General features: G+C 37.9%; 1 protein-coding gene across 1 annotated transcript in view; it reads left to right on the forward strand.

Moving 5' to 3' along the window:
* ITGA2 (integrin subunit alpha 2) overlaps positions 1 to 15088 on the forward strand; it is a 66858-nt gene that overhangs the window by 35651 nt on the left and 16119 nt on the right. The window contains exons 9-20 of the mRNA XM_066339037.1: positions 87 to 252; positions 1454 to 1527; positions 2869 to 3007; positions 5569 to 5714; positions 6418 to 6561; positions 8442 to 8645; positions 9428 to 9564; positions 11042 to 11181; positions 12145 to 12296; positions 13345 to 13455; positions 13999 to 14081; positions 14874 to 15015. Coding sequence (XP_066195134.1) covers positions 87 to 252; positions 1454 to 1527; positions 2869 to 3007; positions 5569 to 5714; positions 6418 to 6561; positions 8442 to 8645; positions 9428 to 9564; positions 11042 to 11181; positions 12145 to 12296; positions 13345 to 13455; positions 13999 to 14081; positions 14874 to 15015 — 1638 coding nt within the window. The remainder of the gene's footprint in view (positions 1 to 86; positions 253 to 1453; positions 1528 to 2868; positions 3008 to 5568; positions 5715 to 6417; positions 6562 to 8441; positions 8646 to 9427; positions 9565 to 11041; positions 11182 to 12144; positions 12297 to 13344; positions 13456 to 13998; positions 14082 to 14873; positions 15016 to 15088) is intronic.

Consider the following 15088-nt stretch of genomic DNA (forward strand, 5'->3'; position numbering starts at 1 on the left):
TTTGCTAAAATAGTACAGAAGGAAATTGAATAGCACCATCATCTCTTTTCTTATTTTGCTGTTTTTTGTTTGCTTCTTTACACAAGGTTTTGGGATACTTAATAAGGCATGAACTTGATACTAAAAACTTAATTAAAGAAATCAAGGGAATTGCTAGTCACCCAACAGAGAAGTATTTCTTCAATGTGTCATCTGAGGCTGCACTACTGGAAGAAGCAGGAACACTTGGAGAGCGCATTTTTAGTATAGAAGGTAAAATACTCAATGTTTTTGAAAAATTAGATCAGAGTCTCCCAGCTGACAAGGTTATGATTTTATTTACCTTCAGTTTAGTGCAGTATTGTGAGAATGAGGGGTAGCTGGTGCTGCAGGCTGCTCCCTGCTCACCAGGAGGGCTCTGGTTTTCACAAGTGTTCCCTCAGCTTCTCCACCTCTAATTATCCTGACCTTTAAGTTAATTTATGCAGTTTGGCAAAAACATTCCCCAACTGATGAAAATTTCTGTCATGTCATGTGCCTCAGGAATGGGAGCTTTTCTATATGCAGATATATAAATTTTAAATTTTAAAATTTTAAATTTAAACAAACAAATAAACAAACAATAAACCCACACAAAAACCAAATCAAACAAACCAGAAGACTAAGATACTGATTACAGTATTGAACATGCAGTTTCTGTAGTGCCTGCCAGGTCCCTCCCTAGCACCACCCACACTCCTGTGTATTGCTCAGAGGAAGGTGTTGCAGAGCTGACACACTTTGATACTTTGGCTGTCCCAAAAGCCAGCTTTTAAATATGAGTTAAATTCAGACCTTACACTGGAGATGTGTAAGCTGCTCTCAACTCCCTAAGGAGCTTAAGGAAAGTCTGCCGCTTTTCTGTGCTCAGGAAGAAATCTTCCCTTCTCTTTCACCTTCATTTACTCTTTGCTAGGCCCATGCTGCTACTCGAAACAAGGGAATAGGTCCTTTTACTGAGTACTCCCACTGAATTCCCATCCATCTAGCTTAGGAAATGGATGTCACAGTACTTCTCAAGACAATTACAACAGTTTTTAGAAGTCCTATAAAAATAAAAATTCCTATTCTGTTTGAAAGTTGTGAATATGCAGTCAATAAAGCTTCCAATTTCAGGGTATTCATGCTTCCTAGGAAACACAAAAAGAGACCAGCCACAGTGGCAAGACTGTCCAAACTGATCCAAACCATCTTGACCCTCATATTCTGCCGTTTTCTTGGAAGAGATTTATACCATGGCTCATGGCTTCATCTTATCAGTTTGCCACTAAATCCTCGAAATTTTCTACTTTACCAGCTCTGGTTCCATTGTTTGTAAATGTTTTAGCCAAATTGGTGGAGATAAACAGCCCTATATAGCTAAACTTAGAGGCAGCAAGACTGGATTTTGTGTGGTCATGTAGAGATAACCATACATGTATATCTGTTTTACCAGGTACTGATCAAGGTGATACATTCCAAATGGAAATGTCACAGGTGGGCTTCAGTGCGTATTACTCACAAAAAAAGGTATGTGAATTTAATTATTTAATAATACAAATAGATGTACATATGTACACATGAGAGTAAGAAAAGAGACATAAAAACACAATGTCCAATTTTAAGAACTTTTTACAAGGAGAATAATATCAAATTGTCCTTTTAATTTTTTACTTGAATGTATATTAATAAGTATAGAGTTGCACTATAGTTGGTTTCATGTACTGATTTTAAGATGTGTTAATACAATGATTTCAGTGATTTCAGAGTTCGTGTAGCAGGAAAAATTGAATTCCTCCGTGTTTGTGACTAGCTATATTGTAAAGATGGTAGGCAGTCACCAACATATAAATAAATCAAGTCTGAAAATAATTTCTCTATAAACTGTAAAATTAATAATATTTGTTTAAAGTGTTTTTTACTTAAAAATTATTACAAAAAATCAGATATATTTTAATGCTAATCAATTTTAAGGTTACCTTTATGAAATAAGTCCTCCTTGTAAAGTGCAAATGTGGTTCAAAAAGCTTTCAATTGAAAATACAAGAAGGTTGTTTCTTTCTCCTAGCCCTAAAAGATGAATGAAATAATTTTATAGGTCCTCTGTATTTGCACAAATTGATTTTTTAAATTATGAAGCAGTTGATGCAAAGAAATTGCAAAAAAAGAGAAACATATGGGCATTTTTTCAGAAAAATTACACATTCAAGTTTATTGCAGTTTTCTGTAACAGTTTCTGTATTCTCAGTTTAGTGAAGAATAACTTGAATAAATAAAATTGTTTGTTTTCTATGTACAAGTGTAAGATTAAGTGTTTCTGTATGAAGTATTGTATATAATAAGCCATGTTAATTTGGATTTTAGATTTAACTGTTCTCTCAAGGACATCTCCTTATGTAGAGAATTAAACTGTATCTATTTGCATCAGCTTTTGTGTGCTATCATTGTCACTTTCGTCGTCTAGAAAAGGGGCTTTAACTTTTTTGTACAGCTGCAGTTGTGTGATGCTCAGTCTTCTGAGGATCATTGTTGCATAAAAGCATGGACTCAGCAAGCCCAACTTTAGTGTGGACAGACTTGGGAAATTATCACAGTGTTAAATAAATGTATTTTATCATGAATTGCAGTGCCACAGGAACTAAAGCAGTCACTTACGGGTAGGACTTAACTGACCTGTTAAGAGGGATTATCACCCTTCTACTGCAAGAGGATAAGCAGCAACTGAGCAGCTCCAGTCAGCTGCCAGCAGGCTTTAGTCTCCATCACTGGCTTAAACACAGCTATGTAGGAAATTATGCATGGGATCTTCAGTTTTGCTCACATTGTTTTTAAATCAGGTAGTTCTAAAATGTTGACTTTTATTTTTTAAAGGATGTTCTGCTGCTGGGTGCAGTTGGGGCCTATGACTGGAGTGGAACAGTAGTTCAGGAGTCTTCAGACAGAGTCACCACCTTTCCAAGCCATGTCTTTGAAAAGATTCTACAGGATAGGAATCATAGCTCATATCTAGGTAAGGGGCGGAAATACAAATCTAGAAATATGTGAAACCTTGATTAAGATATAAAGAAGTTGGAAAGTTCTTCTCTAGCCAGTTTTGTGTTAAGAAATTGTTTGAGAATGTGTGAAGAATTTTTGGTTAAATTTTTTTTTTTTTTTTTTTTTTTTTACTGGTCAACAGTTCACTGAATAAGAACTTGGCTTTTTTTTTCTTTTTTTTTTTTTTAATTGTAATAATATCAAAGTGGTAAGATGAAAAAAAAAATCAGTCTTTGTCACTGCTGTGGTTTAAGCCCACTTGGCAGCTAAGCAGCCACTCAGTCACTCCTCTTAAGGGGAGTGAGAATGGGGAAGAGTCAAAGTGAGTGAACTTCTGGGTTGAAATACAGACAAAGTGAAAGCCATGCATGCAAGCAAAGCAAAAGAAGGGATTTATTCACCACTTTCCATGGGCAGGAAGGTATTCAGCCATTCCTAGGTCAACAAATGTGAATTGGGAAGACAAACGACATCACTCTGGACATTCCTCCTTCTTCCTCCAGCTTTGTACGCTGAGCATGCCACCACATGGAATGGGAAACCCCTGCAGTCACTTGTGGGCAGCTGCCCTGCCTGTGTCCCCTCCCAACTCCTTGTGACCTCTCCCAGACTCCTCACTGGTGGGGTGAGGAGAGGAAAGGGCTTTGACACAGTCTGAGCACTGCTGAGCAGAAACTAAAACATTCCTGTGTTATCAACAGTGTTTCCAGCATAAATCCAAATCACAGCTCCACACCAGCTGCTGTGAAGAGAATTAACTGTATTCTAGCTAAAACCAGCATAGTCACAAAGACATGATAAATCATGAGATTTGAAAAGGCTGCCTAGTGAATCATACTGATCATTATGAGTTGCTTCTGTTACAATATTTGAGTGTTCTTCCCCAGTTCAATGTGGATGAGAAGTTGATTGCCTTTCTGTTGTTTCATACGTACTTACTGTTTTCTTAGCCTTTTTGAGTTCAGTTTATAGATTTTGAATATTGCTACCACTTAACAGAGATTTTCCTTATAATCTCCATATATATTTTTGACATGTTTTTGTGACCCAATAAAGCCAGTCAGTCTGTATTCTCAGTTCATTGAAATGTTTTCTGTAAACCTTCAACAAGCTTTCTCTGCCATTTCATCCCTGAATAATGCTACTACATTAAGCATCTATGACTTTCTCATTCTTGAAGTTATTTAAAAATATGTTTGTTGCAACTAACATACACTTTTTCCCCCTATGGCTCAACATTACTTGCATCCAAAAAACGAATAATCTAAACCCAACCAAATGAGCAGTAGCACTTTTACATATATGATCTCCTCAGACTTTCTCTTACTTCATTTTCTTAATAATTTTAAAAAGCTCAGGTGATTTCCTTTCTCTACAGGGCAGTTTTAGTGTATTTACTTTAATCTTTCTGGAGCAAATCATGTTGTTGCCTTTTCTGTCCCTTTATTTCCCTTCCACTTTCTGTCCTCCAGTAGGAGCTCTCCATACCAGCTCTCACCAGTTTGGGGGAACATAAGTTAAAGAGCTGCTAGAACATCGTAGCCTGATCAACTGGCCCCTGTTCTGCACTGCTGCCAGTCAGTTCTAATTATTGTATTCTGTACTGATTAGGAAGGTGTGTCCTTAACTTGCAGAATAAAATCTTGTTTTGTTGCTCATTGAACTTCTGTCACAAAAGTTGTTCTCACCCTGTGTCTGAACAAAAAATCTGAACTAGATTGGTGTGATGTAAAGATCAAGGCATAATCCTTTTAGATTGTGCTCCTCATATTGTTCTGCAGCTTGCAGATCTGGGTATTCTGTCCCATCACTGGCATTTTGTTACTGAGTTTCACCATAGACTTTATAAAGGATGACTTTGTTTTCTTTTCTTCAGTTTGCTGGAACTAAACCACAGAAATCTAAAGTATGTGCTAATGCTAGATTTATACTGCTAATACATGTTTACATTTTTGCAGGTATTAAACAATGTTTCCTGAAAGCAAATAAATGCTAGAATAATGGTAATGAGGATTAAAATGTTCAAAGAAGTTCAATCAACCCTTCAGCTGACATGCTGTTAATGTAGCCTCTTCTATTCAGACAAGTCACTGGTCTGTGGTTTGGTGAGCTGTGGGAAAATGCACTGCAAATTTTGCAAAAGCTAGGTGTTTCTCCCTAGCCTGAAGACTGGTTCAAACATTCATCTCGTATTTCTTTATTTCTTCTTTCCAAGGATACTATTTGCAGATTTTTTCTCCTGTCTCCTTTACAACCATGACATTTTTGTGGTCAACTTTTTACTGAATAATCTAAGCTATTGTCCATGTTCTTCTGTAAACCTGCTTCAGCTTGATCTGTGTGTCATTGTTCTCCCCAGGAGAATATTACCGGTTTTATACATATGTGACAGCATAACTTCCCATCTGGAGCAGTCACTCTCTGTAATTAACATACCAGATTCACCAGGCATCCTCTGTGCCTTTATGGATAACCAACTGATAAATTGCAATGAATGGTCTCTCACATATGTTAAATGTTGGCTTCTATCCCCAGGTTATTCTGTTGCTGTTCTCTCAACTATGAGCTCTGTGTATTTTGTTGCTGGTGCACCAAGATCCAACTACACTGGCAGAGTGGTGGTTTATGATGTTGATAGTGATGGTAATATTGCAATTGTACAGTCACAGAGAGGCGAGCAGGCAAGTATATTTTGGTCATGAATACAGACTTTAAGGAATCTGTTTTTATTGACCCAGCAGTAAATCACAATTTGTTTTGATAATTCCTCTTTGGCTCAAAACATTTAGAATCCACTTTAACTTTTCTCTGCTACTAGACTATTTCAATGAGGTTAGCTGTAATTCTTAAACAGTATTTTAGGAAGTCATCCAATTAGTGGTAAAAGATAATATACAAATCTAACTAGTGTGTCCTTCTGTCAGCAATTCAAATTGGGAGAGATTCAATGAACTCTGTTCTGCCTGAGAAGTTACGAAGTAGATGACATCAGAAGACAGATCTGGAAGCTCAATCTCTTCCTCTCTTAAGGAAAGAGGAATTCTTGTGGTTGGTTTTGGTATCACCTGTAGGGCAAATTTGAGAGTAGATCAGAGGTTGGGTAGTTTCATGTGCAGTTATAAAAAATATACACCTCCCATATCTTACCTTCTGTTGGCATTTGTATTCCTGAGTGGTAAAGCCATAGTAGAGACTACAGGACAGAAAAGTGAAATGTGTGCAAGGATATGATTCTTCCAACAATGGACCATGCTACAGAGCAATTTAATTAATCAAAATTCAGTAGTATTGGAATATTACTGCATGTAAGTTTTCTGAATTAGGTGCTAAAACATGATTTACAAAAACCATACACAGCAACAACCCATTTACTATTAATTTCAGATTGGCTCCTACTTTGGCAGTGTGGTCTGTTCAGTGGATGTCAACAGGGATTCTGTGACAGATGTGCTGCTTGTGGGTGCACCAATGTTTATGAATGACCTGAAGAAGGAAGAAGGGAGAGTATACATGTTTTCCATCACAAAGGTAAAAATGGCTCGAGCCAGCACTGATTAGGGCTAATTTCTTTCAAATCAGATTGGCCACATACATGCTAAAAGGCCTTCAGCCTCTCCAGATCACTATTTAGTGAATCTTTTCAGAGTGTTACAAATATTTCAAGTGACTTTTTTTTTTTTTTTTTTTTTTTAACAAGAAACAGAGCGCATGCTTTTCCTGGGATGTGGCATAAGGGCAGGGATGAATGGTACAAAGCTTTCCTGGTTAGAGGGCTGTGTGTGGAGGCCTTTCCAATGCTGCATTATGTATTCTGCTTTTCAGTAACGGTTGCAAACTTGCCCCAGAACTGCTTGTGCATGTAATCTGGGAATTAGGCAGCTGGAACAGACCAAAATGGAGCCAATGAACAAGGCAGTAGCTCATCACTATTAGTGGTCAGGGGTCTGGTGCTGTCAGTGTCTCCCTAGTCCTGGAGTCAGGCAATGTGCTTCATGCTAATATAGCATGGGTTGGCCATATCTCTCAAAAACCTAGCTCAAGGCTTTTGCTAATTAATTTGCCATTTTTGTTTGGTGAATGTATTCAATGCCTGACAGTATTCCCAAAGCAGTTCTAAGAAATGTTCTACCAGCTTTCTGCATTGTTTCATAGACTCTGACACTGGGTGGTTACCATAACTCTTGTTGTCCCCTCTATTCAGTAAAGCTTAGTTATTTGTCTGATGTTTGACTGACAGTGCTTTTCATTCAGACCCATAGTAGGTGTTTTCACAATATATGTATTAACCATACTGAGCTCTCTGGCATTTTTGAACAGTCTTTCATTCGCTGAATGTCTGCAAAGTAAATTAATTTCTGACATCCATCAGAGAAAACAGAAAACTGTCTCTATACTAAGTAAATTGCAATCAAATAAATAGAGAGGAAAGACGGTCCTCCGCAGCAGGACCTCAGTCAGAGTATCCTGATGAAACAGGAAACTACCCTAAAACAATTTAAATGTAGATGGAGGAGGTGAAAGTTGGCAGCTGACACTGATCTTTTTGCCTGTGGAATCAGTCATGAGATATGAAATAAAAGAAAAATGGAAGTGTTTTTTCTTTGCTTTTGAAAACCAAATAAATTGCAAAACTATCTTACAATTTTTAATTGTTGTCAAATGTTGGGTTTAAAATTATTTAAATTTTAAGTAAGAAAGAATAATGAAAAGTATTTTAAATTTTTTTAATAACCTGGATTTGTGCAAGTTGTCCTTGTTGCACAAGTAATACTTTTCTAGTCACTTTTAATAAATAACTTAGCTGTTATTTCTGTAATTTTAAGCACAGTATGATAACTGAGGTTAAAGGTGAGAATGCTGTTTGCCGGAGTTGCATTTAATCTAGTGTAAATGAGATTATTTAACTATGAAGATCTCCAATCTTTCTTTCTTCATTGGCATTGAAGGGGTCAGGAGTTTACCATTTGGACACATGTTTTTTGCATTAGTTTACTAAGGAAATTCCAGTTCTGTTTCAAAGAATTATGTCCAGTTACATAATTTCCATTCCCTCTGCATAAAAACCAGTAATCCAAAACTGGAAACTGTATTTTTCAATGTATTGTGAAACTTCAGAACAGTCAGATGAGGACAGAGAGGGCATTTAAGCTTCATACATATGGTTATATTTGCTGTTAGTACTTTGCATAGTATCCTTTGATTTTGCTGTGTAATTCTTGCCAAGACTTTGAGACATAATGCAAACTGAATGGGAAATACAATGGGGAAGGAATTCAATGTTGAACTGTCTGAGGGGAATGTACTGGAAAACAGAAACAAAAAACAATGCACATAGATACTGCTCCTATGTCTAATCTGGTGCAATGATAGCTGTGTTTCTGCTTTTTCTTATTTTTCCATTTTTAAAGAGAATCTTGGATCAACAAGAACTCTTGGAAGGTCCACAGGGGTCAGAAAATGCACGCTTTGGATCAGCAATTGCAGCACTTGCAGACATTGATTTGGATGGCTTTAATGATGTTGTAATAGGTGCACCACTGGAAAACCAAAACTCTGGAGCAATTTACATATATAATGGATTTAAAAAGACTATACGTACCAAGTATTCTCAGGTAAATAACTGTGTTGTATAACGCTGTACTTGGTAGCTTTAAACCTGCTAGAGGAAAAAGGAAGGTTTTCTATATATTAATTGGCCAATGTTTCAACCTCTTAAAGGAGTACTGTTATTCTCATGGTTTTTTTCACATTTCGTTCCTCTCCTTCCTTCAGCTATCAGCATATCCAGGGTGATGTTGTGGTGCTTGTAACTGAACCATATAGAGCAAAAGGATGTGCAAGGTGCTAATTCTGAGCCATTTTGAAGCCTGAGCCTGAAGTCTGCTAATATCCTAAAAGTGTTTGATACCCATTATTTTCAGGTTTTTAGTGCTGATGGAGAGCAATGAAGATTAGATAAATCCCAGCTCTGCAAATTACAAATACATAGTATTAAAGTGGAAGTCTTTCCCTGGTCTTCTTATATACTGTAATGGTAATGTTATTATCACTTTCCACGCAGATCTTCTGGTTGCAGCAAGTATTTGTTAGAACTCATATTAAGCTTCATATTCTTTGAGTTACTCAATGTGAGATGGAAAAAGTTTCCAGCTGTATCTGGCATACAGCAGTCTGCTAGTTGATCTGCACCCAAGACAGAAAAATCTAGTCCTTTGTCTGCTCCAGCAGAGGAGAAAGAAGGGCTACAGAAGCATCTGAAAACACCGACATATGCATTTTGTTTAAACAATACATTGCATATACAGGGAGTATCAGTGAAAACCTATTAATTATGCTACTATCTGTGGACTTAAGCATGCTTTGGCAAACTGAGTAACCAAGCTCTCTTTCCCAGAAAATCTTAGGATCGGATTCTGCTTTTGGACAAAAGCTCCAATTCTTTGGAAGATCAGTAGATGGCCATAGAGACTTAAATGACGATGGCATTGCTGACGTATCAGTTGGTGCTGATGGAAATGTGGTTGTGCTATGGTGAGTATAATCTTTCTTAGGAAGGAAGCAATTTGTGATTCAGATGCAGCAGTTGAACATGTAGTTAATTAAACAGACAAATAAGCAAATTAAAAATCTCTTTAGTTCCATGTGTTCAGCCCTAACACACTTACTGGCCTCATCATTGATATCAAAACTGGCTTATAAAAGAGCATTAGACTAACTCTCTTTTAAGCATTCATCATTTAACCACTGAAAGCCAAGGCAGCACACAGGGCAGAGCCAGGGCATGTGGGAGGCAGCCAGGTGGCAGATCCTGCTGGGAGGGACCTGACCAGCAATGAGAGGGCCAGGAGACATCTGCCTGCTACTGCTGTGCAGACACATGGTCCAGAGGGAAGGGACAGCACCAGGGAGTGGGACTTGATGGAGAGTGTTTGTAGAAGCAGGTTGTGTACCTCAGTAGCTACAGTATGATTTCGATAGCTGAGCCTGAGACAGATGAAACCACGTCTCACACAACCTGTGTGACCTTTATGGCTCATAGGCTGATATGAGGGAGTGTTGTCCTGCAGGGTAAGGACAGAGAGCAGTGATAGAGAGTTGACACATAGTTCTGGCAAGAAACACATTTTTAATGGCACATTGCCTTTGCCACAGAAGTCAGAGTACTTTCACAAAATATAAAAGATTTCACAGAACCCAAATCATCTGCCTGCCAAAGTAGGCTGTGATTTCCATTCCTTGCTTGAGGAGTTAAATTCAAATGCTGTTTCCTTTCCTATCTGTTGCCTGTCTTCATGCCTGAGGCTCCCCATTGTAAGAGAAATATCACTGAATTGCTACTTCTTTCATCATGAAACAAGATAATTAAAAATGAATGGTCAGTTTGGACCTTTGACTGCTGCTGCGGCTGGGAATTTCATTAAAGAAAATTATGCTCCTTGAAGTACCAGCATTTATTTAGATTTGATTAATGAAGATACTCATTCTTCTTTCACTCTGACATTTGGGCTGGTTTATGCATTTCATTTTGATTAAAGTGTTTGTTTTTACATGTAGGGTTCCTTTGAAATTGTTCTTCAAAATCTTGATTAATTACAAGAAAGTTGTTTTTTGGGAAAATTAGATAATTAAATAAAATGAAGAATTACCCATTCTCACCTTCCCAGAAGAGCACTAAAGGAACAGAAGGTTACTTATTTGGAAAATAGGCCAAGGGCTTCATTCTCTGATAGCTTGAGAGATTGATTAGAGCATTAGGATAAACACATCAATTAGCCATTAATTTGACATGAAAATATGTATTATTAGAAGCAATGATATTAATATTAAGCATGTAAGCAATATGTATTCATGTATATCTAAGGAAAAATAACTTTACCAGTGCCATTGAAAGAAGTTTACATTGGGAACAAAATCAATACAAACATTTACAGATAGTATTAGACAACAGCGTGTGTGTTACCCAGTGTTCTTCAGAACCCCATGTAACTTTTAAAAATATACTTTTCAGGTCAAAAGGCATTGCAAATGTGTCCATAACTGCTTCATTTAAACCTGACAAAATCAGCCTGCTGAACAAGAATACAGATATAACTGCCAAAATATGTTTTCAGGCTACATTTAGACCTGCTAAGAAAAATAATCAAGTGGGTAAGAGTATTTCAATGATTTGTCTTATACTAATTTCTTCAAAAGTCCATTATGCAAATGAGTAATGTAAAGATGTATTAGATTGAATGTCAAGAATCACAAAATCAATGTAAAACTTAAGGGCTTGAGAAGGTGTTTCTAAGACCAAATTCATCACTGGCTCCATACTCTTTGAAAAGTGGGGAATTAACAGTATAGAGGAGAGCTGTGTTCTTGTTATTCAACAGTCCCCAAAAATATCACTAGTGAGAAGCTGGGTTTTTCCAGCCCTCTAGTTTCAACAACAGACTGCATACTTTTCCTCTCTCTTCAGAAAAAGAAAATCAAACATTTTCTAGAGGCTCAGAGCAGTTGTCAGTGGGAGGAAGCTCTTCTTTTCAGAGGAAAGTGAATATTTCTATGACCAGCAGTGGGTTTTCATGAAGTTTTTCATTTCAGTCTTACAGATAACACCAGTTAGACTGCTTCAGTGCTACATAAACTGCCTGTAGGAACTCATGATTTTAAGCTATAAAATAACAATGAACTTCCACAATGTATTAGTCGTAAAACAAAAAGAAGGTGGCAGAAATTGTTATGTGGTTGAAGAGAAGATGCAGATTCTTTAAAGTCACCTTTAAGTGACTTTAAAGTTAGTGATATTGTTGCAAGGCCCCTTTATCCAGACTAACCCTGGCCTTGCTGACTGGCTTCTTGCCTGAGCTGTAAGCTCAGACATCTGCAGTGGAGCTTGGATTGATTGCCATTCAATGTGCTCCTTGCAGATCAAGACATAAACCTGTTTGACTGTTTTGGAAAACACAAGAGAAAGTATTTTCATTTTGAAAGTGCTCTGTATTTAAATATAAAAAACATGAAATATTTAGTGTGGTTTGGAAAGTGTGATCCCTGTAATATTGAGCATAGTAATGAGATCACAGACAACCATGCTCAGTCAAAAATGTACTGTTATTGTTCTTGTAGCTATAAAGTACAATGCAACTTTGGATGCAGATCTCCAGTCCTCCAGAGTGACTTCTAGAGGATTTTTCAAAGAAAATAATGACAGGTACATGCAGAGGGATCTTGTGGTGCGTCATGAAGATATTTGTGTTCATGATGTCTTCAGTGTACAAGTAAGTGCAGTTGCAAGTAGTCTTGCATAACAAAAGTGATCAGAGGAAGACATGGATTAATTTTTTGCCTGTAATGTGAATTTCAAGCACAGTGTACCCAATTATTTACGTTTCCCAAATCCCCCCAGCTGAAAAATACTTAATAGGATTATGATTTCATAGAAACTAATAACTGTCACATTCAGTACAGATTTTTAGGATAGGAAAGAGGGTTCTTAATTGTGTTATTCAGTTTTGGTGTAATAAAGAGCCGATGTTCTATAGTTTAAATAGATTTTAATTTCTCTCTGAGTAGACTCTTCTATAAGAACTAAGTCAAACATGCAAATGTTTTCTTCAAAGTAACACTCAAGCAGACTTCAAGTGAATTCTAACCCCTGGCATACACCGAGGAATTAAATAAAAATAAGCAGGTCTCCATTTTTCTCCATAACAAATGACTGAACACAGTCCTGATGCTTGCCTTAAGCCCTGTTGCATGATGCTGTGTCAGGTAGGGGACTTCTGTCCCTACTCTGATTTGAAGTGATCACACTATTGATCACATTGAGTGCCGTGTGGATCAGTGGGCCATAGGGCTAGAAGGTGATTCAGAGAAAAAGAAAGTACTGAGAAAAAGAGGAAAGAGGCATTTACTGTGTTTTAGTGTCACTCAGGCCCAGATGCTCTTTGTGATGCTAAAGTAGAGTGGAACAGGAATTTGACCTCTACAGCTAGATGAGAATGAAAGCCGCCTGGTTTGAGGACTGGCTCCTACAGCTGCAGACAATCCGCATGTTCCTTAGCCCTTACTGTGATGTGTACAGCCTTCAGGAATCCTAGAAAAAATCAGTTTTATCATGGAAATCACAATGAAAACTGTTAATCTAGAGGAGCCCACACTAGTCAATCTCGCAAAATTATTTTAAGAAATGAAGCTTTGAGATGTTGCTTCTCGTTGTTTAGAGCAAGTATGATCTTGCTGCGCATTCTCAATTCACAGTAGAAATTACCGATTTTACCCTGTTTTCTGTGCTGGCAGCCATCATCTGAACCATTTGTTTTACAGGAGCCTTCAGATGCAGTGAATTCACTCAGTTTGCGCATTGACATTGGCCTTGCAAATCCTGGCTCCAGCCCTGTCCTAGACATATCCTCTCCAGCATCTGTGGCCTATAGTGTAAGTATGCAGATTTACTATTCAGAAATGCATGGCCATACACATCCATAATGTGTGGCCCCCACACACACCCAAGAGGTACATGCAGGTGAAAACTGGTGCTCCATGTCAGTCACATGGAGGGATGTCCCCTGGTTTGCCTGTATTGCGTGAGTTTGCTCACACACACAGGCACATCAACCACACGGCATAACAAGCATGTTAGTTCAGCCATGTCACTGTTGATATGAGCTTCCAGCTGATGGCAAAGATGAATTCTTTCAGTTTATTCTACACTAAAAAGGTACATAAAAGAGAGATGGAACTAATTTGACTACATGACCTGTGTTGTCATTTGAAGAGTAACCTGTCTGTCCTGTTCTTGGATCATTTCACATGTAGCAACACATTACCCAGTTCACTTGTCAAGATTTTTAATGTCCTTCAGAAGGAATTCCTTATCTGCAAGCCAAGAAGGTGTTTCAGCTTGAAGGTGTTTGCACTCTAGTGTCTTCAGATAAAGGTTGAGCCCTGTCATTCAGGAAATGTTTTTGTTCTTCCTAGATTCCTTTTATTAAAGACTGTGGTGAAGATGAGCTTTGTATCTGTGATCTCATCCTGAATGTTCAGCGGAAGGCAGATGATGGGTAAGTGCTGATTTGGTGAAACTGTCAGGGTCCAGTGTTTTCACCACTTGGTTTGTCTGTAGGCTTTGAATGGGTTTCTAGAGGAGAATGCCTTTCTAGTTCAGCATCTACTTAGAAACAGCATGGACAAAAAAAGCAATGGTATTTTAATCTAAATTTAATCAAGGAAAAAGAGGTAGGATAGGAACACAAATATAGATGTAAGACTCTTGTCAGCTTAGACCAACCCAAGTTTTGGTACCTTAGAGATGAGGACATAGTGTGTATTTGGACAGATTGTGCCTGACTGGCTGCTGTTGGAAAAGGGAGCACAATGGGAGAGCATCAGCAGCTGCACCAGCTGTCTTCATCCCTCTACAGGGAGCAGCAAGGATCCTGCAGTAGCTGTGCCAGTGGGGAGCTGTGGTCAGCTATTTGGGCAGCACATATTCCAAGTCCATGTCAGATATATGCATACATGTACATCACAGAGATAAGACTGTCCATTTGTGCTGCCCACTCTGCCCACCTTCCCACCAGGGTACACTCCTTGAAAATTCAGCAAAGTCACTTTTTCAACACATAATCAAAGTCCTGCACTTTCAGAAGACAATAATTCTATCTGGTTTTAGGAAACACCATCACAGAAATTGTTATGCCAAGGAGTTTAGAAAGCAGAGGGTTTAAGTGTGTACAATGTAGGAAGTGTCTTGCTGTGCTTGTTATTTGTTGTTGGCTTCAGGCAACACATTTTTCTGATCCACAGCTGTTCTAGTACCTCTATTTACAACAATGGACTTTATTTTCCAACAGCAAACAACAGTTTATTGTCAGCAGCAAAAACAGAAGACTAACATTCAATGTGAAATTGAGAAATAAAAAGGAAAATGCATATAACACCAGAATCCAGGCTACATTTTCAGACAACTTGTTTTTTGCTTCATCTTCTTTACCGGTGCGTGATACCCAACTTCACTGTTTCTGTTATTCCCCTGATTTTTGAGGTTCTCAGAGAATTTTTTTTTTCC

The sequence above is a fragment of the Sylvia atricapilla genome, chromosome Z (assembly GCF_009819655.1).
Source record: "Sylvia atricapilla isolate bSylAtr1 chromosome Z, bSylAtr1.pri, whole genome shotgun sequence".
Lineage (NCBI taxonomy): Eukaryota > Metazoa > Chordata > Aves > Passeriformes > Sylviidae > Sylvia > Sylvia atricapilla.